Source organism: Cyprinodon tularosa, unplaced genomic scaffold, assembly GCF_016077235.1.
Source record: "Cyprinodon tularosa strain WSP-4 unplaced genomic scaffold, ASM1607723v1 ctg130, whole genome shotgun sequence".
NCBI classification, from domain to species: Eukaryota; Metazoa; Chordata; class Actinopteri; order Cyprinodontiformes; family Cyprinodontidae; genus Cyprinodon; species Cyprinodon tularosa.
Window position 1 is genome coordinate 866,311 of NW_024038115.1, and position 22,202 is coordinate 888,512.

The 22,202-nt window shown below is 37.5% G+C and overlaps 1 protein-coding gene across 2 annotated transcripts in view; it reads left to right on the plus strand.

Moving 5' to 3' along the window:
- The window catches only part of pi4kab (phosphatidylinositol 4-kinase, catalytic, alpha b), a 47,273-nt gene extending 42,227 nt beyond the window's left edge, over nucleotides 1-5,046 (plus strand). For both annotated transcript variants that reach the window (XM_038277271.1, XM_038277272.1), the window contains 4 exons: nucleotides 470-629; nucleotides 3,662-3,751; nucleotides 3,854-3,937; nucleotides 4,034-5,046. In XM_038277271.1, the coding sequence (XP_038133199.1) occupies nucleotides 470-629; nucleotides 3,662-3,751; nucleotides 3,854-3,937; nucleotides 4,034-4,085 (386 nt within the window). In that variant the 3' untranslated portion in view covers nucleotides 4,086-5,046. The remainder of the gene's footprint in view (nucleotides 1-469; nucleotides 630-3,661; nucleotides 3,752-3,853; nucleotides 3,938-4,033) is intronic.
- The last annotated feature ends 17,156 nt before the right edge of the window (nucleotides 5,047-22,202 follow it).

Consider the following 22,202-nt stretch of genomic DNA (forward strand, 5'->3'; position numbering starts at 1 on the left):
TCGGTTCTAGGAACTATACTGCTTCAGCTTCCTAGCTCCTTCCTTACTGCCTGCACTATTTTGATAGCACTAAATATGGCAACTTCCTCTGTGTGTCGTTAACAGTTTGACATATTGAGATATTTGAATTTAGCCTAAGAGAAATGGGCAACTGTCATTTCTTTTTCACAACCTAGAGAAACATGACATTTTGTTACCTTTTCCAATAGATTAGGCATGTTAAAAAGCAACATGTATACAGAAAATTTTAAAGCTACTTTGTTCCTGCACACATTTTTTGGGGGGATCTTATTATTGTTGCTGTAATGAACCCTATGTTTTTGATCTTCAGCTGTTTCTTCAATTTTACTCTTGTCTGCAATATTCATTAACATTTTCAAGTAGCTACATGTATTTTTAGTTCCTGGGCCTAGTTGGACCCGGCTTTAAACCTTCATTTTTGTGGCTAATGCTCTATTTATGCTTTTAGACTTTGGGTTCATGTTTGAAAGCTCTCCTGGGGGAAATCTGGGCTGGGAGCCAGATATCAAGCTCACAGATGAAATGGTGATGATCATGGGTGGGAAGATGGAGGCGACGCCTTTCAAGTGGTTCATGGAAATGTGTGTGAGGGGATACCTTGCTGTGAGGTGAGTTTCCAGAGGGGTTTAAATACATCTTTCATGCTAAGCCCATCTATAGAAGTTATTTGATCACAGTTTTGTGGGCTCACTTGCAACTTAGGGTACTCACGACCTTTTTATTATTGATTAAAGGCAACATCTTACATCATAAACTTGGTACTACTCTTATACTGTATAACTTCTTGTTAGGGTTGTGAATTGGCAAGAATTTGACAATACGCTTGTTATTACGATTACGTGTCATGATTTATACCAACATATTCTGATACAGTATAAAAAACTATATATTGTGATTTTATAATAGTATAGCACTGGGAAACCTCACCAGATCATGATGTTGCTCTGCTGCGGCGGCTGAAGAGCAACTGAACAATAGACTCTTGGGTGGTACTCTTCCAACTACCAGCTGCAGCTGCAATCCTGAGTTATATAAAAATAAGCCAGTGAAATGAATGTTTGCTTATTAATATTTTTAAAATTTTAGTTTAATTTGGCCGTATTTTGAATGCATACCAATATCTAATGAATCATTGCAATATTAGACAGAAACAATTTTTTTCTTACACCCCTACTACTCAACATTAGTAGGTCAACTGATGTAATGCAAACTATACTTTTCACATCTTGGCTTTTCACCACTCTGATGATGCTGTGTGAATCATTTAAGATAGAAAGAATACACATTAGTTTGATGAAGGTCCAGAAAATTCTGCAACAGTTTCTTCCTTACCACCATCAGAGCGCTGAACTGTTGAAAAAACTCTAAATCATGTCACAGACTCTGCATAACACTGAAACTTCCATATTAATGGATTTTTTTGTGTGTTTTTTTGCACGTTGTTTATTTCTCCCACACATTTGATCACTGCTGCACTTTAAGGAATGGAAATGTTAATTTACTGTCTGGAAAGCTGTACTAAACAGAATTTCATTTTATACACTCTGGGCCGGATTTATCAAGATCCAATTTTGCGTGCAGTAATTTGCGCTCGCAAACTGGAATTTTGCGCGAGGGGCTGAACCATGGTTTGCGGGTGATTTAACAAGAGTGATTGCGTAACTGGTGGCAGGTGCAAAACTGTTGGAGACGCCCTATTTAAATGATGGTTTTGCGCGTTTTGTGGTTTGCGGCAAAGTAGTTTGTAGTCTGTACAAACTAGTGCATTAAGAAATTTAAATCTTACAGTGACCCCCAACAAAAATAAATAAATAAATAAATAATAAATAAATAAATAAATATATTTATATATATATAAATTGGCAACCTTTATTCCCTAAGGTGTATGTGCTGCAGTAAAAAACAAACAAAAAAAAAAACAGGTGTTTTGTATTGGCCTGTGACTGTGGATGGGATCCCCGCAGCATTTGGTACGTTGCTCCACAGGCGCAGGGGGAGAACCCCGACCCCGTCGGACAGCACTTCTGAAAAAACGAGATTGGGAGATCCCAGCTCTCGCTGCAACCGTACGCTGGAATGACCCAGATGCAAAAAAGTGCAATGTTGCAAGGAGTTTTGTGATATCTGGTATTGCGTGGGTCCTCCTTGTGGCTGGCTCCAAATCCATTCGGAGTTCCCCCAACAGCTCCAAAATGGCAATGCTGGATAAACGATATGTTTTGATGATCGTTTCCTCGTTCATTGCAAAAATATTCACACGGAGTGAAAAAATGCGTTCTCTGCGTCTCCTTGCTTCATTTCGATGTCTCCTTCTTGCGACAATAACCGCTGCCATGTGTGCGCAATTACGCATACAGACCATTTGCACCTTCTTTTGAAACGTGTTAAATATAGAGTCAGATACCGTTAGCAAAATTGCGTTCAGGTTTAATAAATCACTTTCCGAGTGCTAAATTAATATATTTACATGTTCTCCTCCCACAAGACGCACTTTTGCGTATAAACGCCCCATATTGCATATTCATTGCAGAAAAAGTACTAAATGGATAAGAGGCGCTATTTAGCACGTTTTAAAGACCAAATGCTTTTAGCACGCTGTTGATAGATCAGTTTGTACATTTTTTAGCGTGCGCAGTGAAATAGCTCACGTTTTTATACACGCAAACCTTTGATAGATCCGGCCCTCTGTGTATACAAAAACACAATAAAAGTTGTCTAAGTCTAGACAATGTGAAAAATGGTCATAAGAACAAAGCTCGGCACAGTAAGTGATCAAAGCTCGGTCTGGAGGGGTAGTGTAAATATAGAAATCGGGTACCACTAGGGGGTCCTACCCACACTTTAAGAACCGGTACCCTTATATAACTGATTATTATTTAACAGGAAGACTTGATCATTTATGCATGGGTGTCACACTGTATTTTTTCATATTTCCTCTTCCAATGGGTGATATGATGCGCACAAAGTCTGGAAACTTTGAGACTGACTTGAACATATTTAGCCTTGCCAAAGGGTGGGTGGGGAGTTTGCTGCACTAAATCACAGTTTCCTATTGTCTGGGTTCAATTTAGGTACAATTTTAATGTTGACCAGTTGCATGAGGTTGAGTTTTAGTTACCATTTGGCTTGTATCCAATGTCGCTTTTGGGAAATTGTGCTAAAATAATATAAAAGGCGTTGCCTCATGCCAATGTGGTTAAATGATGATAAGTGATTTTAACTGGCTGTAAAAATGTACTTTCTCTTTGTATATTTGTATTCATTACCCATTTCTGTCTCCTTTTCTAGTTTCAACCTTTTTGAATGAGAATGCAGGTGAAATCAAATAAAGCTCTATTAACTTAAACAAGAAATAAACACTGGTTCCATCTGTACACTTTGTAACTCACTCCTGGATCTGCAGCCTGTCTGTGGCTTCAAACTGATTTTAATTAATTTCAGATCAGTCCAGTTAATCCCACAACTATTCAAGTTCATTTACTTGGTCATTCGGTCTGGAGGGGTAGTGTAAATATAGAAATCGGGTACCACCTAGGGGGTCCTACCCACAATTTAAGAACCGGTACCCTTATATAACTGATTATTGCTCGGTGAGAGGGGTTGATTACTAATTATTTTATGTTCCCCTGTGTTCAAACAGGCCCTACATGGATGCAGTTGTCTCTCTGGTAAATCTCATGCTGGACACAGGTCTTCCCTGCTTCAGAGGGCAAACCATCAAACTACTCAAGTGAGTCTGTTTGGCTTTTTATGATTCTGTTACTATGAACCAACACAAAGGTATTTAAAATGTCATTTGCTGTTCTTGCTTATAATATGTGTGCACATTCAGGCAGCGATTCAACCCTGGGCTGAGCGAGAAAGATGCAGCTTCCTTCATCATTAAAGTCATCCAGAACTGCTTCCTCAGCAACAGGTTTGTGGATACCAATCATGCTATGATCTTCTTTAACAGCAACTTCCAGGGATTGCTTTGATTTTTCTGACTGTCTCTGCTTTTCTTTTTCAACAGGAGCCGAACATACGATATGCTCCAGTACTACCAAAACCAGATCCCATACTAAACATCTGTGCCTGAGCATGTGCATCTGTTGGCTGGTACATAATGTTTGTGCCTTCATTGCATTCCTCTTTTGGAGATTGTGTAAATTAAATTGTTTTGATGATAATCAGTTATATTTGCTTTTGCATCCTTTATTTATTATGCTATGTTGAAATCAATGTTAGCCCTAATTATTGTATGGTTGCACTAGAATTTGACTTCTCTGTATTTGACGGGTATCTCTCGTTATTCTGCTCGTTCAGTACACACTTCATTGGAGTTTGTGCCATTATTTTAAATGCGATATTTGTGAATGTTGCTTTTGTTAATTTTTTTTGGGGGGGGGGGGGTTATGGAATTTGAAGTGGATGTTTTATGGTAGCAGAAGTAAATTTGTATCAGTTCTGACCAATGTGGCCTATTATGTCATCCTGTGCTTGACTGTACTACTGTGCTTCTCTTTGAATGGACCAGTCGGAGTAATTTGACCCGTGCCATGTGTTTAACAGGAAGACTTGATCATTTATGCATGGGTGTCACTCTGTATTTTTTCATATTTCCTCTTCCAATGGGTGATATGATGCGCACAAAGTCTGGAAACTTTGAGACTGACTTGAACATATTTAGCCTTGCCAAAGGGTGGGTGGGGAGTTTGCTGCACTAAATCACAGTTTCCTATTGTCTGGGTTCAATTTAGGTACAATTTTAATGTTGACCAGTTGCATGAGGTTAAGTTTTAGTTACCATTTGGCTTGTATCCAATGTCGCTTCTGGGAAATTGTGCTAAAATAATATAAAAGGCGTTGCCTCATGCCAATATGGTTAAATGATGATCAGTGATTTTAACTGGCTGTAAAAATGTACTTTCTCTTTGTATATTTGTATTCATTACCCATTTCTGTCTCCTTTTCTATTTTCATTCATTTTGAATGAGAATGCAGGTGAAATCAAATAAAGCTCTATTAACTTAAACAAGAAATAAACACTGGTTCCATCTGTACACTTTGTAAATCACTCCTGGATCTGCAGCCTGTCTGTGGCTCCAAACTGTTTCAGTCACCAACAAACCCTTTTCAAAGATTTATGTAATTTTACATAATATATATTTATACAGAATCAAAACTGATTTTAATTAATTTCAGATCAGTCCAGTTAATCCCACAACTATTCAAGTTCATTTATTTGGTCATTTAATGCCAACTGTCAAAATATATTTCTGAGGAAGCTTTGCAAATTGAATCTTCTTACAAACAAATTTAGCAACTGGAAGGGACTCATTTTCAGTAAACAGTGGTTTATATATTTATTAAATATATATAAATGGTATTCTTCCAATCAGAATTTAAAGTATTTAAATCACGCTTTGATACATGCTCTTTTCTTTAAAATGCAATCACATAGCTTAAAAAAAGGTACAGTTATGTTCATTGTAAATCTCCATCCACCAGAGGGCAGCATGTGATGATACATGCAGTATCAGCTCTGTTTTTCTTGAGTGACTGAAAGATGAGGGCACTAATCTGATTCATCAGTATGATGCACATCCTCCGCTCCCTTATTCATCCTCATGCTTTAAGATTTTTACTTTAAAAATACATGAAACTGACTAAAATCTTAATCCTCTTGAGCTTCCTCTCAGGTACAGGGACTGACAGGGTAGTTTTTTTTAAGTCTTCCATACCCTACCTTTTAAGGTCTTAGCCTCTGACAGCAACATGACTTACTTACAGGGGATAATGTGTTCTTGTCTGAATAATTTGCCATGGCAAAAAACAACTAAAAACACAGAAAAACAAAACAATATCACCAGTCGGGGCACCAGCAAATTGTCAGTTACTTCGGTTTCATGGCAGTACATAGAAATCCGCATATGCTCAATTTGCATAGATTCTTGGAGGAAAAAGTAAAGTTGGTGAATTCTGAGTCATTAGAAATGTTAATCTTTCTAAGAATTTGTTGCAGCCTTTGGTTATTTATCTTACTTGTTGTGTCTTAATTTATTAAGGGCAACATTATACATTCATTTAAGTGTTTAATGACATGTGGTGGTTGGGTGCACAATATGTGAACAGAAGAAGACAAGACCCTTAGGAAAAAGGCAACCCAGCTCAAGTCAACACACTGCAAGCCAAACAATCATTATTGCATGATGAGAGTTAGAGCTCTATGGAAAGGCAAAAAGGTGATCTAGCAAACATAGAGCCTTGTCTTTTGAACAGCGAATGCATATAAGGTTTAACTAAAATAAAAGTGATAGAGAAACAATGCTAATGGGTGGTTCTGATTGGTTTATAATTCATTGCATTAGGTTTGATGCATTTTTGAAGAGATCTGATCACTAGTTATCTCGGTTGCATTCTGTGTTGCTGCAGATGTGCCTCAGTCCTGGAGTGACATGTTGGACATATTCATTTGTTATAAAAAGTAGCACATGTGCATCAGCAAAATGTCTGTACAAGACTTGTTCATTTGTCAACACTTAATTAGGTACACTTTGCTTGTGCAATGTTTGACGCCTTTTCCATTTAATCATCCTTACTACCATCCTAATCATCCTTATTCTTCCTTACTACCACATACCAAAAGTGCCCTTTTGGATTCAGATGAGGTAAAAGGAAGTTATCTGAAAGCATAACCTTTTTAAGAATAAAATTGGAGATGAATAGATTTTTACTGCCTTATACTGGTGGAAGTAGACATTGGAAGATATGTATACTGTGGTTATATAGAAATGGAGATGCACTATAGTAATCCTCAGATAGGTTTCGGGGTCCAGATGATGCCCAGTTTGAATTAGGATATGCAAAGTGTGTCATGGAAGTATAACTTCCACCATCAAATCACCAACACCAGCCTGAACCATTGATCTAAGAAACAATGATCCACTTCCAGGTTATTTTAATGTTAAATAGAATTAACCAGTCTTTTAAAAAATGCCCTGATGTCTTTGTTTAAGTGACAGCAATAATAGAGAAAAAAAGAGAAGATTTTTTAAAAAAGTAGATGTATAAGACGATAAGTTATGCACAAAAATCCCGGCTTGAAAGCACTTCTTTTTACAAATTTGGTATGCATCACAAATGCTGAAAAAATTGGTCACGGTTTTACCACAACCTTTGTAGCCATAACTGTTTTAAACCGGTGGGCTGAAGTACAATGAACCAGGTCCTCTCCTTGAGCTCTGATGTTACAGTTGCATAAATGTTTTAGTGGGGTCTTGTAAAAGAAGAAACAGAGCTCTGGCAGCTACGGTCTGACTATTCAGGGCTACAGCCTGTATTCCCAATTAGCCCTAACATTTCATCAATAGGCCCAACTGTCTGCTTCAGTCATTTGGACAAACAGCTCTTTCTACTCAACTCCCCCCTCCCCACACACACACATACAGCTTTAATGACTGAAACGGCTCAAAGAGGAGTTAATTGCTGCATAGCACATGGCTGGCATACTGCGCCATGGCCTCGCCAGCTAAAGAAGCATGAATGTGTCACAAGATGCCCCGCGGTTTGATGCATGTGATGAGAAGAGACACAGAGGCCAATGTCTGAATAGGGAAAAACAGAAAACCAAGACAAAGGAAGAATTTCCTTTAGAAAAACAAATGTATCTAAAATGTATCTGTAGGTATTGTATAAAAAGGGCAAACATTTTAACCACTGGTAACCAGAGCCATTACATTAGACACTACATTATTTGGTTTTCTGAACATTTGGTCATCATGTTGCTTTCTAGCAGAGAAATGTCTGGTTGACAATGCATTCTTTTAAATGCTGTTTTAAAATATTAATGTGAATGAAACAAAAGAAAAATGCATACTTTGGGACTTTGGGAAAATCTCCATAGGGCCTACTGACCTCTCCAGCTGGAATCAATGACCAAACAGTGGAGCTGGTGTCAGAATATAAACACCTGGAAATAGTAGTTGATGAAAATATGAGTTTTACCGGTAGTTGCAGGTAGATTACGTTGTAAGCATGCGTATCATACTTTAAAAGTCAGATTATTTCTCATTCAGATGTTTTATTTTTTTTTTAATTGATTTTAGTCTTACGTTCGCTTTTATGAGTGAGCATTGATCGCCTTCCATCAAAAATGTGAATTTTCTTTGGATAATTATGAAGGTTTGTAAGTAAAATTGCTGACAAGAGTGCCCTTTCCAAGTTCCAAATTCTTAAAGTGTAACTCACCCAAATATAGCTTTTTTCCCCTGCATTTAAACTGTATAGATTGGGTCTATGGGTCCTCTCTGCTATTTGGGCTGTCATAACAAGGTCCGTGTGATATTGACTAATATGAACTTATCCCTTTCGTATCTCTTTTTTGTAGTTGTTTTTGAATGTCTTCACTGCTGTCTGTGCATCAAATTGCCATTTGGCCATAGAAAAGTTTGACTTGGCATAAGTAATTTCCCCACTACCCAAATCATTCCTCATGTGGTCGACAGTGGTATCAGATGAAGGAGTTTGCCCTGAAATCGAAGGGTTGACGGTTCAAGCTGCAGCTCCAGCTTTCAGTGCTGTTGTGTCCTTGGGCAAGACACTTCACCTTCATTGTCTACTGATGGTGGTCAGAGGGCTCAGTAGCCCCTGTGTACGGAAGCCTCGCTTCTGTTAGTGAGCCCCATGGCAGCTGTTGCTATAATGTAGTTTGCCACCATCAGTGTGTTTGTGAATGGGTGGATGGCTTAATGTAGTGTAAAGCGCTTTGGTCAATTCCATTTACCATGGTCATCACAACTAATTCCAATGTCTTTACATCATCAAGAGCATTTTACTTTCTCTAGATTTACCATTTTACCAAATTTAGCAAGCACCCAAATATTGAAGATAGTTGTTTTTAATTAATTAAAATCAGAATAAGTCTTAATCAGGTTTGTCACACAAATAAAGAAGTTGACTTCTATCCCTCTTTGCTCAAGTTGACTTTTATCCCTCTTTGCTCTCATTAAAGATGTTTTCAGAATAAAACTGATTAAAAAAGAAAAATAGATTTGTCCAGGATGTGTTGGGTGAGATGTTAGTTGTTCTTTCCTAGTCCTATGTGGAGGGTAGGTTAGCGTCTAGGATCCTTTCTGCAGATAGCAACTGTTCTGTTTATTTGCTACCTCTTTAATATAATATAAATGTTCTGGTAGCTTGTTGCAGATTGATCTAGTGTTACACATATTCTCCAACTTTTATTTGTGAACATCTTTAGTGTTTGAATGTGATATTCTTTTCTTGACGTCTGTGTTGCTAATCGGTGTTAGGAACACAACATCTAGCAAATCTTACATGTTTGCTCACTTTCAACACTTTTTGTGGCTGAGGCCACTGCTTCAAAACCCCCTGCATGGCTCCACTACACTTTTATTTCATCTTCAAAATGTAAGGAAATATACACTATTTCAAAAATTTCTCTCCCTATATTCGATGTCCGTGACTTTTTTTCAACTCATCACTGTTTTCAGTGATTGTGCTGACTATACCATGTCCTGCGAAATAAACAGTTTTTAATCTTTTTTAAATCCAAGAGAAACAGATGCTATAAAATATATTGACCTGTCATTTTTTTAATAGAATCATTGAAATATATCAAATTTGTTTATAATATTCCAAAGTATTTTTGGGTGCACAGTTGTAGTTTTGCACTAGTTCAGGATGTAATATTTTTGTGTAAAAGAAACATGAAGCCGAACTGACTGGTGACACATTGTCTGGCTTTGTTGCGCTTCACATGTAGCCGAAGGGCAAAACTAGGGTTAGCCTTTCCTCTGCACTGTTGATCATTTGTGTTATCTGATGTTCTAATTACTTAGGGGAGGGGTCGAACCTGACCAGGCACAGTTTACCTGCAAGTCCAAAGCTGGTAGATCACACATGCTTTAGATTCGGGCAGGAAAACACAGGAATACTCACATACAAGCTGCCTAAAGTACTTTTACTCCAGGAAGTAAGATAAAATCCAGACACCATAAAATATCTCACGATATAATACTAAATTTGTATAACTTTTCAGTATTTTAAAATTAATTTTCATGAGCTTGAAATAAATTACAAAAGATTTCCACCTCTCACAAGGGCTTGTCAAGATAAACACCAAAGCTAAACTTTCTCCAGTTCCCTTTCTTTCTACTTCTGCTCAGATTCACTATGCCCACATGTTATTCACTTAAGGCCGTGCTGTTGAATGGGCCCCAGTGTTCGACGTCTCCTTATCGTTTGACCTTTGATCTGTTTGGACAGCGTGACCGGCAGAGGCTGCAAGAAGTAGAGAGGCAACAGAGCAGAGCAGAGGAAATCAGCCTGATTTCAGCTCTAAACCTTTATGTATGAGTTCAAGACGGGCCATTTTTGTAGGATTTGTAAAGACATTTGTAATTTTCTAGTTTTTTTCAACTTTTATTTAAGGGGATTATTAAAACTATTATTAATTAAGAAAACTAAACAGTAACTGGAAATCTTTGCCTTGTGCTGTCATCCTTTCTACATTTTAATGATACTTTGCAGAAGTTGAAGAAGAATACAGAGCAAAGTATATTGTATAGTGAGCTCTAGCTACTGGACTGTTTTTCTGTAGCCCCTGCCACAACAGCACAAAGAGTTGATGCATGTCATACTTTTTTCTTTTAATCAGGCAAAATGTATAAAATCTTAAATAAGAAAATGATAAACACAACACACAGCATCTTTCAAATGGGATGTGTTTACTTTCTTTAATTTTATCATTAATGACAAAAATATATGCAATAGATGATGTTATATGATAGATAGCTATAGATAGATAAATAGATAAATAGATAGATAGATAGATAGATAGATAGTTTGATAGATAGATAAATTAATTGTTTTGTTTTTTTTATTTTAAAAGAAATCCGATTTTTATGGTCCAGGAGAACTGTTGAGATCTTCACATGGAAGGTTTCCTAAAAAAGGCAATCAGTTAAGTTTAAATTAATAAAGTTGCTCACCCCCTAAAAAATCTATGCATTATATTCACGTTATAATCTGAGTATCTGCAGAACATTTGATAATGCCTATAAAGATTTATAAAATGATCAAAAAAATAAATGCATAATTTTAATGGTACCATAATCCCCCCCTAATAACTTAACATTACTGTGTTATGAGGGTAGGTACAATTAAACTCCAGTCTTTCAAATGAAATACTAATTATTGCTCTGTTCATAGCAAGTATGTCCTTACTTGGCTTATCTCGTATGACATTTTATTTTCTCTTTCCCATATTTAATAGCAACTTACAGAAACAGACTTTTTTTGCATCATGTTCTCATCAAGCAATTAAAAGCTACTAAAGGAAAGCAGAAAAGTACAACCCTGTTATTTAACAAAAACAATGATCTATATAAAAACAGACAAAATTAACAAAAAAGACAAAGAAAACATCAAAATAACCTAATAAATTTAAAAATAACTCCAAATTAGAGGGAGAGAATTTTTGTTTTATACCCTTAAAAATTGTTCTTTCCCACATTCAGAAATGAGCAATAAGTTACAACAAACAAAAAAACGGACTGATGTGAATTGTTTACCACCAAAAATAATTAACTATTCAAAAGCTATAACAGCAAAATTCAAATACGTTGTATTGTTCCTGGATGTGGAAGTCTAAGCACAGTATGAAAAGATGGAAGGGGTGAAATACCTTAGATGTTAGAATTTTTACAAAAATCACAAAGAGAATATTAGCTTACATCTTTAAATGCCAATTTTTTTTTACACCTATATTGGATTTAAAGTATGGCTTCATTAGCAGGCCCCCGTTTGATGCATCCTGCAATTATGTTTTTGTCCAGCAGAGGGCTAAAGCAACGCCAAACTGCAGGGCTAACAGCTTGTTAAAATACACTATATTGCCAAAAGTATTTGCTCACCTGCCTTGACTCACATATGAGCTTAAGTGACATCCCGTTCCTAATCCATAGGGTTCAATATGACGTCGGTCCACCCTTTGCAGCTAGAACAGCTTCAACTCTTCTGGGAAGGCTGTCCACAAGGTTTAGGAGTGTGTTTATGGGAATTTTTGACCATTCTTCCAGAAGCGCATTTGTGAGGTCGCACACTGATGTTGGACGAGAAGGCCTGGCTCTCAGTCTCCGCTCTAATTCATCCCAAAGGTGTTCTATCGGGTTGAGGTCAGGACTCTGTGCAGGCCAGTCAAGTTCATCCACACCAGACTCTGTCATCCATGTCTTTATGGACCTTGCTTTGTGCACTGGCGCACAGTCATGTTGGAAGAGGAAGGGGCCAGCTCCAAACTGTTCCCACAAAGTTGGGAGCATGGAATTGTCCAAAATGTCTTGGTATGCTGAAGCATTCAGAGTTCCTTTCACTGGAACTAAGGGGCCAAGCCCAGCTCCTGAAAAACAACCCCACACCATAATCCCCCCTCCACCAAACTTTACACTTGGCACAATGCAGTCAGACAAGTACCGTTCTCCTGGCAACCGCCAAACCCAGACCCGTCCATCAGATTGCCAGATGGAGAAGCGCGATTCGTCACTCCAGAGAACGCGTCTCCACTGCTCTAGAGTCCAGTGGCGGCGTGCTTTACACCACCGCATCCGACGCTTTGCATTGCACTTGGTGATGTATGGCTTGGATGCAGCTGCTCGACCATGGAAACCCATTCCATGAAGCTCTCTGCGCACTGTTCTTGAGCTAATCTGAAGGCCACATGAAGTTTGGAGGTCTGTAGTGATTGACTCTGCAGAAAGTTGGCGACCTCTTCGCACTATGCGCGTCAGCATCCGCTGACCCCGCTCCGTCAGTTTACGTGGCCTACCACTTCGTGGCTGAGTTGCTGTCGTTCCCAAACACTTCCATTTTCTTATAATACAGCTGACAGTTGACTGTGGAATATTTAGGAGCGAGGAAATTTCACGACTGGATTTGTTGCACAGGTGGCATCCTATCACAGTTCCACGCTGGAATTCACTGAGCTCCTGAGAGCGACCCATTCTTTCACAAATGTTTGTAAAAACGGTCTGCATGCCTAGGTGCTTGAATTTATACACCTGTGGCCATGGAAGTGATTGGAACACCTGATTCCAATAATTTGGATGGGTGAGCAAATACTTTTGGCAATATAGTGTATGTACTAAACTGTCCCAAATATGTCATTATTTCAGATATATTTGATCATAATCTGTTATTCCTGATTCACCAAAAGTTTTCTTTTTGTTCAAATGGATGGAATCAATGTTAATTTAACATTTAAAGCCAAGCAGAAAATGAACATTGATTATAAAATAATAGATATTTTTCCAAAATTAGACTTAAAATTCTCTTTAAGAGTGATTCTAAGTAATGAGGCACTGTCCATGGCAACAAGGCAGTAACAAAAAACCTCTGCCACTCTCAACCACCGTGGCCCCTGTTACCACGGAGACCCATTCAGATGCCCGGTGGTGACCTCTGACCCTAAGGGAGCCTGGTGAATGTAGCTGAAAGGGGCGGCTGGGCTGGGGCATCTGGGGTATCATCTGGCGCCTAACAAAGCCTCTTCGCCAGCTGGGGAGGAGGGCAGAGCGAAGGAGTTGAAGGAAAAGGGGCACAGAGGAGAGGGGAGTGGGGAGAAAAGAGAGAGCGCCCTTTTCTTCTTGCCCTCTTCAGAGAGAGTGGCCATTGACACTGTGCATCTCATTAAAATCTGTGCACCCCCCTCTCTAACTCTCTCTCTGGTGCACAGGCAGCTGCCTCTCCTGCTTTGGCCATTCAAGCTCAAGTGCAGTCCACTGCTGGATAGAGAAAAAAGACAGACAGGGAGAAGGGACTCAGAGGGGTGAAGGGGAGTTGGGGGGCAGAGACCCTGGACATATGCTACCACCACTGGGACTGGAATGGCTGTGCAGAGACAGCCTTTGTTTTTTTCTCATATTAAAAGCTTTCTTTTTACTTGAGTTAAGATAAACAAATAAAAAACAAAGTGACGTAACAGCTGGATTTTCCTAAACAAGGTCACCAAGCATAACATAATGATATTATATATGTTTTGGTTTTTCTTTTAACAAATCTGAATTATTTTTAAGAGATGCATGACTTTATGGACTTTGATGAAATAAAAATGCTGGATGTGCCTTCTATTGGTTTCCCTTTTTTGCATTTTCATTGTGAAAGAATCATCATGCTTTATACATTCATTGCAATCCAAAATTCAACTTAAACCTTATTTCCAACTAGGTATATAAATATATATATGCATAAGTATTTTTGTGGATAAATATATGCATAAATATATACGTATAACTTTACGTCTTTTTCTTGTCCTAAATGTGTGTAAGATAAGAAAAAAATTTTAAATTATGAGGGAGGTGTGCATTTACATTGAAATATGCTGAAATTAAAAATTATAACTTAGCAGTACATCCCTTTATGAAGATTTTTCCTGAACCAAACTAAAAGATTAATACATGAGAGGAAAACGTGAAAAATCTCAAAGATAGAAATTATAGTTAAAAATATCACCTGTGAAACCAAATGAAGATAGAATGCTCAAAACTTCAAAGTTCAATATTGCTGGTGAATGTGTATAATATGTAGAGCAACAATAATAAACAGTTTTTCCGGAAGTCAATATCAAGTTACATCAATTGCACACGAGTACCATTCAATATATGTTGGCAGCACTTGTGAGTAAAGATATAGACCAATACGTTGGTCAGCCAATATATTTACATTTGGGTTTTGTTCAATAGTTTTAGCCGGTACTGGCCTTATTACATTCAGTAGTCATGTCTTTAGATCATGTAAGGCACATGCATTGCCACCCCCTCCATGTACTTTTCATTGTTAATACTTTGTTTATTTTATTGATAAATGTTTCCTTCTTGTTGTAATTTAAACTTGTGTAACATTTGTTATCGTTGTATTATTTCTTATCATGTAAATAGAAAACAGAAAGCAAAGTCGTTCTAAAGAATGAATCCAAAAGAATTGGAACATATAGATTTGTTAATGATGCTAAAATAATCAGTATCAACAACAGTCTTAAAAAAACCTAATTGGTTGGTCTCTACTTAAGAGCATGTAAATAATAAAAAGTTGCTATTTTATTTCTAACAAAGTTTTTTCTGAACACCTAAGACTCTTAACTGGAATATGGTCAATGCCACACCAGGTGATATGGGAAGTAAAAACTCTTCACCTGTGTTAATCTCAAATCCAACATGGACTTTTATTGTTTACCATGTTAGTTGTGTTCTTAACTGTTATTTTTTTGAAGTGCCTTGAGTCTCCATGTAGTTTACATGAACGTCTTCAGCTGTTATATGTATTTTATATGTATATATTGTGTATAAGGGCACTTTGATGCACTAGGCACCCTTGAGTCCTTAATAAAAATTCCCCCCAGGAGACAATAAACTATATTCTGTTCTAGTGAACAGCCTGAGAACAGCAGTTTGTAAATGAGCTGTTGTCTGAAAAAGCCTAAAACTCACAAAGTAAGCTGTGACATCAGTCCAGAATTCAATGTTTTGTGGTTAACAGAGTCCAGCAAATTCCTAAGAAAGACTGACTAGGTAGTATAACAGGTCCTACTAGCTTCCTGCATTTTAACTAGAAAACTGCAGAGTTGGGTGTGATACCAACTCTTGGTTCCAATATGTCTGAGCTAAAAGGAACAGAATTGACTTGAAACGTCTAGCATCTTTCATTTAAAATTCATTCAAAAATGGCTACCATGTCAATACAGCTAGAGGATAACAATAGAAACACCTATTTGCTTTCAAAACGGTTTCTTTTTAATTAAAACACACACATCCTACAGTCCAACCTATGTTGGAGAAGATATTTTCATAGAGTTAAATGTAAAAATGTTTTTTAAACAATTATTGCATCACTGACCACAGTTAGCAAATCCCATTAGGGTGAAAACAGCATAACTCAGCCCCATAACCACAATTTTCAGGGATAGAATGAAAGCAGCATGAACCCAGGAATTGCTTAACATGTGTACTATTTCAATAAGCTTTGCTTATGATGTGGACAGTTTTACTATCTAAATAAAATAATACAAATAAAGATAATGTATTCTAGGATAACTGGATAAGTGTGTTAGAGGGCATAGATGAGCTCAAAACCATTGTGATATTACTGAGGCACCATACAACACCTCGCCCTGCAGACGTCAGTATAAAACATGCAAACAGCTGCTGGGTGGTAAGACACGTAATCACAGACGACAAACAATGACTCGCACACACACCCCCATACACCCCATCAACCTCCCAGAGCCCCTCTGGTGTCCCCTTAACCCCTAAAAGGCGTTGAATTTGCACAGGTCTTCACGAGGGTCATGGTCATGCAGTGTTTGTGTTGTGTGTTTTTGTGTTTTTGTGCATGAAGCCAAGAAAGCACAGCAGGGCTTTTGTCAAAACAAATCAAAACAAAAACAAAAAATGCTGTGGGGGTGCATAAGGTTGGAGTGGGGTATATATTCTGTAATAGGAAATAGAACATACAACTAATATGATGGGTGGTGCTGAAAGTGGAGCCAGTTATGATAATGAAATGATAATGCTGCAGGTAGTAGAGGGTGAGGTGAGGGAAACATGTTATTTCCATTGGGGCACTTTATGACACCTACAGACTACAGAGCTATTAGACTGAAAAATAGGATATCCACAGAGACCAGCCTAAACTCTCCCTCACTCTCTGTTTCTCGTCAAAAGCAAGTTGGAATTCCAAAATTTAAGAGTAGATCAACAGAGCCCCCCGTTCTCCGTCCCCCACCCCTCTCTCTCTCTGTCATCTCCACTGATGAATGGGGCTTTGCGTGTGGATTTTAATTACTGGGAATTGGCCATGCATTAAATTGGAATGAGACACATTTTTCCCCTCAGCATGGGAGGGAAGAGATTGGAGGGCAAAAAAGAGAACTTGGTTACTGTACATTAATTGAACTGTTGGCAGAGCAAAGTTCTCAAATAACTATGTGAGGCTAAAGAAAACAAATTATAAAGTTAAGAAATGTACATGTTTATATGCAGAAAATAAATGTAAACTCTCAAAGTAGGACTGTATCCAATGGGGTAGTTCAAGATTTCCATTGCATGACCAATTAAAACATGCCAAAGACATATGCAGTTATGATGAACTATTTGTGGCAATTACTTGTGATTCAAAAGGACATTATCAAGGCAGAATTCAGTTTTAAATAGCCCTGCAGCTGTGAGACAGCCATTTTTGTTTTCCCCCTCAGAAAGCAGTAAATATGTTCTACAGTTGATGGCATAAATGTCAACATTTATAACTGGAGCACTAGACTCAAAGGTGTAATAAATATAAATGCTCTTTAAAATCCCATGGATCAATGACAGCCTACATTGTTTGACTTGTCATACTTACAACATAAGCTGGCTACTTTGGGTCAAACACACACTCTAATAAACCTCCGATCATTACCGAGGTGGGTTGATTTTGTTGAAAGATAATAATGTTAAAGAGAATGGACCTGCAGATAGGCTGAGTAAGCAATGAAAATCATATTTAGTGTGTTTAACATCTGATACCAAATATCATGAGGACCTATATCCATCCATCCATCCATCCATCCATCCATCCATCCATCCATCCATCCATCCATCCATCCATCCATCCATCCATCCATCCATCCATCCATCCATCCATCCATCCATACATCCATCCATCCATCCATCCATCCATCCATCCATGCATTAATTTCCTAAGCCTTACCAACCAGCTCTTGTCTCTGTTTGGTATCTCTGTTTGTTTTCCGTTGCCTCACGTTTTTATCTTAGAGCTATTGTTGTGCATGAACAGGGCTTATAAATAAAACAGATTGATTGACTGATAGAAATAGTGTGAATTTATCAGAAGGCGGTAAGACTTGCACGTGTCACAGAAGCATTCAATGTTGCTCAAGTTTCTAACTTTCTGAAGCCTGTGCAAATCCTCTGTGACTCATCTCCAGTTTTAAGAGGACTGATGAAGTTATCTTGTTTTTGTGGGATGAGCATGACAAGCTGAGTGTCCTTCTGCGGTAATGCTGTTATCACATGATTTGATTGAGGTGATCGAGGTCAGCACATGGTCATCTGTAGTCAGCTGACAGGTCGAGCCGTTCTCTGATAACAGGCCAGACGGGCAAAGGACAGGAAAGGCATGACCTGGCAAACAGCACATGACCCTGACAAAGATCTTTTTTTGTTTGGACTGTTTATTCTCCATTATTCCCTGTAATTTTCTCTCTGCCTTTTGCCTTTTAAGTGGGTTGTGCTCAGCTCATCTTCACGTCTGTCATATCACCAGCGCACAAAAGCGCTCGTACTTCCTGATTTCACTATGAAGTCCTCTATGTACTGTAGTTACTGCTCTATATAGTGATTGAGGGGGTTGGGGTTAAGATGTTTGGACACAGCCTATATTTTTGACAATGAAATGAAAGATCACTAACCTCTCCTTTCTTCTTCCCACTTTCTTTATTTTATCCTACGTTAAAGCTTAATTTCCTGTTTCTACTTAGTATTTGGTCGAATGTGGTTTGATATGGTTTGCTCTCTTTTCAATGCCCTATAGTTCTCTCAAGAACTTTCATTGCTTTTAGAGTTAGTTTGCAGCTGTTTTTACCATTTGCATAAATTTATCTCTTAAATTTCTGCGTTTTGTTTTTGGTTTCAGGATGTTGTTTGTGGATGCTACATTTTGTTGGCATTGGTTGCAGGTTTTTGGTTAAATGTTTTAGTGATTGAAGCATTTTTCTTTTTGCAGTGTTTTTCTGTCGCATTTGTCTTTTGTGTTTGTATGTTTTGGACACATCATACATGTGTTTGCGGCTCATTTTGCCTTTTGCGCCACGTTTTCACCTGCTCGCAAAACATTTCTTTCTGTTTGCAGTCTTTTTCTTTTGCATTCTTGGAGTTTGCATCGCATTTTTTTGCAGCTTGTTTCTTGCACAATTGGACCTGCTGGCCACTATATGATTGGGCCTCTAGAAGGTGAAGTCTGATTGCTTCCCTTAAAGATGGATAAACCTAATTGGATAGATATCTATTCTAGGGAATTCATCTCTAATTTATAACTATTTTTTTTATATTTCTCCTGTTCATCTGTCTTAAATTTTGCTAGTTATATTTCAAGCAACTACACCAACATCAAGTGGCAGAGATAGGTTTCTTAAGACCACAGTAACAATAAAACCTTTATTATTAACAGTGTTGTCCTTAATTTTCTAAGCTGTGCCGTTACAAAGTAATTTCATTTTTCAAGTTTGTATTTTAATCAAAAGAAAACCTATCTTTGCTGCTTTTTTGTTTCTTGCAAATGAAATTTTAAAATCAACACAGAACAAGCATTAAGCTTTATACTGTTGAACTTCCATTGAGTGAAATGTTCCCCACATATGACAATTTTCATTTACAATATATTTTACACTGAAGAAACACTCATTGGTGACTTTTAAAAAAAAGTCAAAAACACTGCAGTTATTATTGTATAATGGAGTAATAATAAGAGTAACAGAGGAGCAAAATTCTATTTTATCTTTCAAGGAATACACAAAAACAAGCTTTTTTATTCCCCCAAACAATATGCATTCCCCACCACTCTCATAGACCGCCAAATCCTCCTTCTCTTTCCCTTCCTCTACTAGATCCCTGTCTCTTTCTCCCTCCCAATCCCGCTCCATCTCCGCCTGTTAATGGAGCACTGGCCGAAAGCCAGGGGAAGCCTTGCACTCTGGGTCTTCCCCTCTTGGCAGAGCTCCCAGTGAGTGTGTGTAGCTCTGCTCTCTCATAATCACTGCCATTCAGCACCTCGTCGTAGGGTATCCATGTTTACATGAGCGGGGTCATGGACCAGGCAACAACCCTCTAATTTTTTGGAAACACACACACTTGCACACATGTGCACATACTTAGGTCAGGGGGTAAAAAAGGGGAAAGAATGTACATGCTTAGAATGAGACTGGCATGTCTTTAAACTGAAAATATGTGTACGATGTGTAGTGTTCACTTAAAAGCTAAGTGTGGTAGCCTCACATCACTTTAGTGTTGAAATGGTTCATAGGTTGCCTCTATGCAATTTATAACTGCAACCGTGACAGCCTCAACGATAACTCCTCTCTGCAACTCATACGTTTATTATCTGTTTGGGTCACCATCTCTCAAGACAAACATGTTGAGCTTAAATTTTTTTTTTGACACATTCCATCTGCTTCCTGTCATCTTTTTTCAAGAGCGTGCATTAGCTCCCTGTTATGGAATCTGATCAGGTGATGGGAAACTAAGATATGCCTGCTTGTTTGAGAGTAACCTACTTTAACATAACCACAAAAAAACGAATGATTTTGATGACAAAATGTTCAAAGGTTTATTCAAACTGCCTGAGCGACATGCATGTTGTTCCTGAATTTAAAGTTCAGGTTATTAGTTTTCCGTTTCAATTAATAAAACAGTCTTTCAAATTGTCAGGCTTTTATTTCTGGACCTTAATGCAGATGGAAGTCAGGACCCAGCATGGTAAGTTTGTCAATATGTAAATTAAGAAAAGTGTACACCTCTGATAAGAAAAACAGACAGCAAACTAAATGCTTAAAAGGGAGAACTAAATAACTGATGAGGAAGCAGGGGTGCATAGTATCTACTAATTACCTGACTGAAAGAGAAAAGTAGTAGAATGTATGTAAACTGAATACCACAAACTAGCAAAACCTATTCCTGAACCTACTGAAATAAATAGCAAAATACCCACTACATTACTAAGAAATGTAGAAAATGATTAGGAGAGAAAATAATCAATATGAAGACTGAACAAATAAGAAAGAAAAAAAAACAAATAAATGGCAGTACATAGTAGAAATAGAAGAGTGAAAAATAATCTAAAACCAAAATGTAACCTGCAGATCCTGAGGAACTCCAAAAAAATAAAGACTGCTTTGTTTGTACCATATTAATAGATTTATTTTGTAAAACATCTTGAAACAGCATGTAATGTTAACTGACTCTATAAAAATAAACAGCTTGGTCTCAAAAATCAGAAACTTACAAAGCCTGTACATCCTCCTCTGGGCTTGGTCCAAACACGTTTAACTGCAGACTAATCTTAGTCTGAAACCATTTTAACTGTAATAATTTTGGCATGTAGCAATTACATATATATATTTAGTGTAATCATAACTAACCTCAAACAGGCAGTTTTCTCTGATTTAATATCAGAGGATGTCATATAGTCATTTTCTGGTGTAATAACACCAAATGTATTTATGAGTAAATATTGTTGAAAAAAAGGCAGTATTGACAGTAGACGAAATTTTTCTGCTTAAAAGTATGTTAATATTGAAAGGCATGATTTTAAAACAGAATTAAATATTTTTCCTATTCAAATTAACCACAGTATGTAATTTATATTATTCTATTGTGTAAATAGTAAAGATAATTTGGTCTCAAATCTGTACTGATTAATTAATTAATTGCCATTGGGAATTGCTTATGTACTGATGTTTATTTAGGATGTATGGCTATGGTATACCTGATTGATGAACCATTGTGATTCCATTGTGTAGATTGTACTTAGATTTCCAAACACCATAAAAAAAACAAAAAACAAAAACAGCTTTGATGTGTATCTTTTTATTTCTTTTTCCATGTATTCAAACATTCTACTAAATTTACTCTGTTCATTAAAATAAACAATGTCGATTAGATAAGCATGAGATATGCACATTGATATCCAAAATTAAAGGAAATTGTTAAGACAAACTTGAGTTGCAGTCTGTGGGAAGAGTGGATAATAGGGCTCAAGGTAGGCAAACTTTCTTTCATTACCAAACCTGTTTACTTGTCAGTCAGAGCTGCTTTCATGTGGCTGATATTTGCAGAAAAACTGATGCCTGAAATGGAGCTGGCATATGATGAAATAACAATTTCTATGCACCTTGCAGGGAGTGGCACATTCATGAGATATTTGAGCTGGTTGGATGTCTGCCCGACATTCACTTTTATGGCGAAAAATGATGTGGCTGAATTGATGATTTTCTTTAAGCCACAAGAACCTGTACATATGACTTTAACTAATTTTAACACATCCAATAAAACTTTGTTTTTGAATGCTTTCTGGCACTTATAAAAACGCTCTGTGAGGCTTCAGTTTTTAGTTTCCACTGATACATGCTGTACACA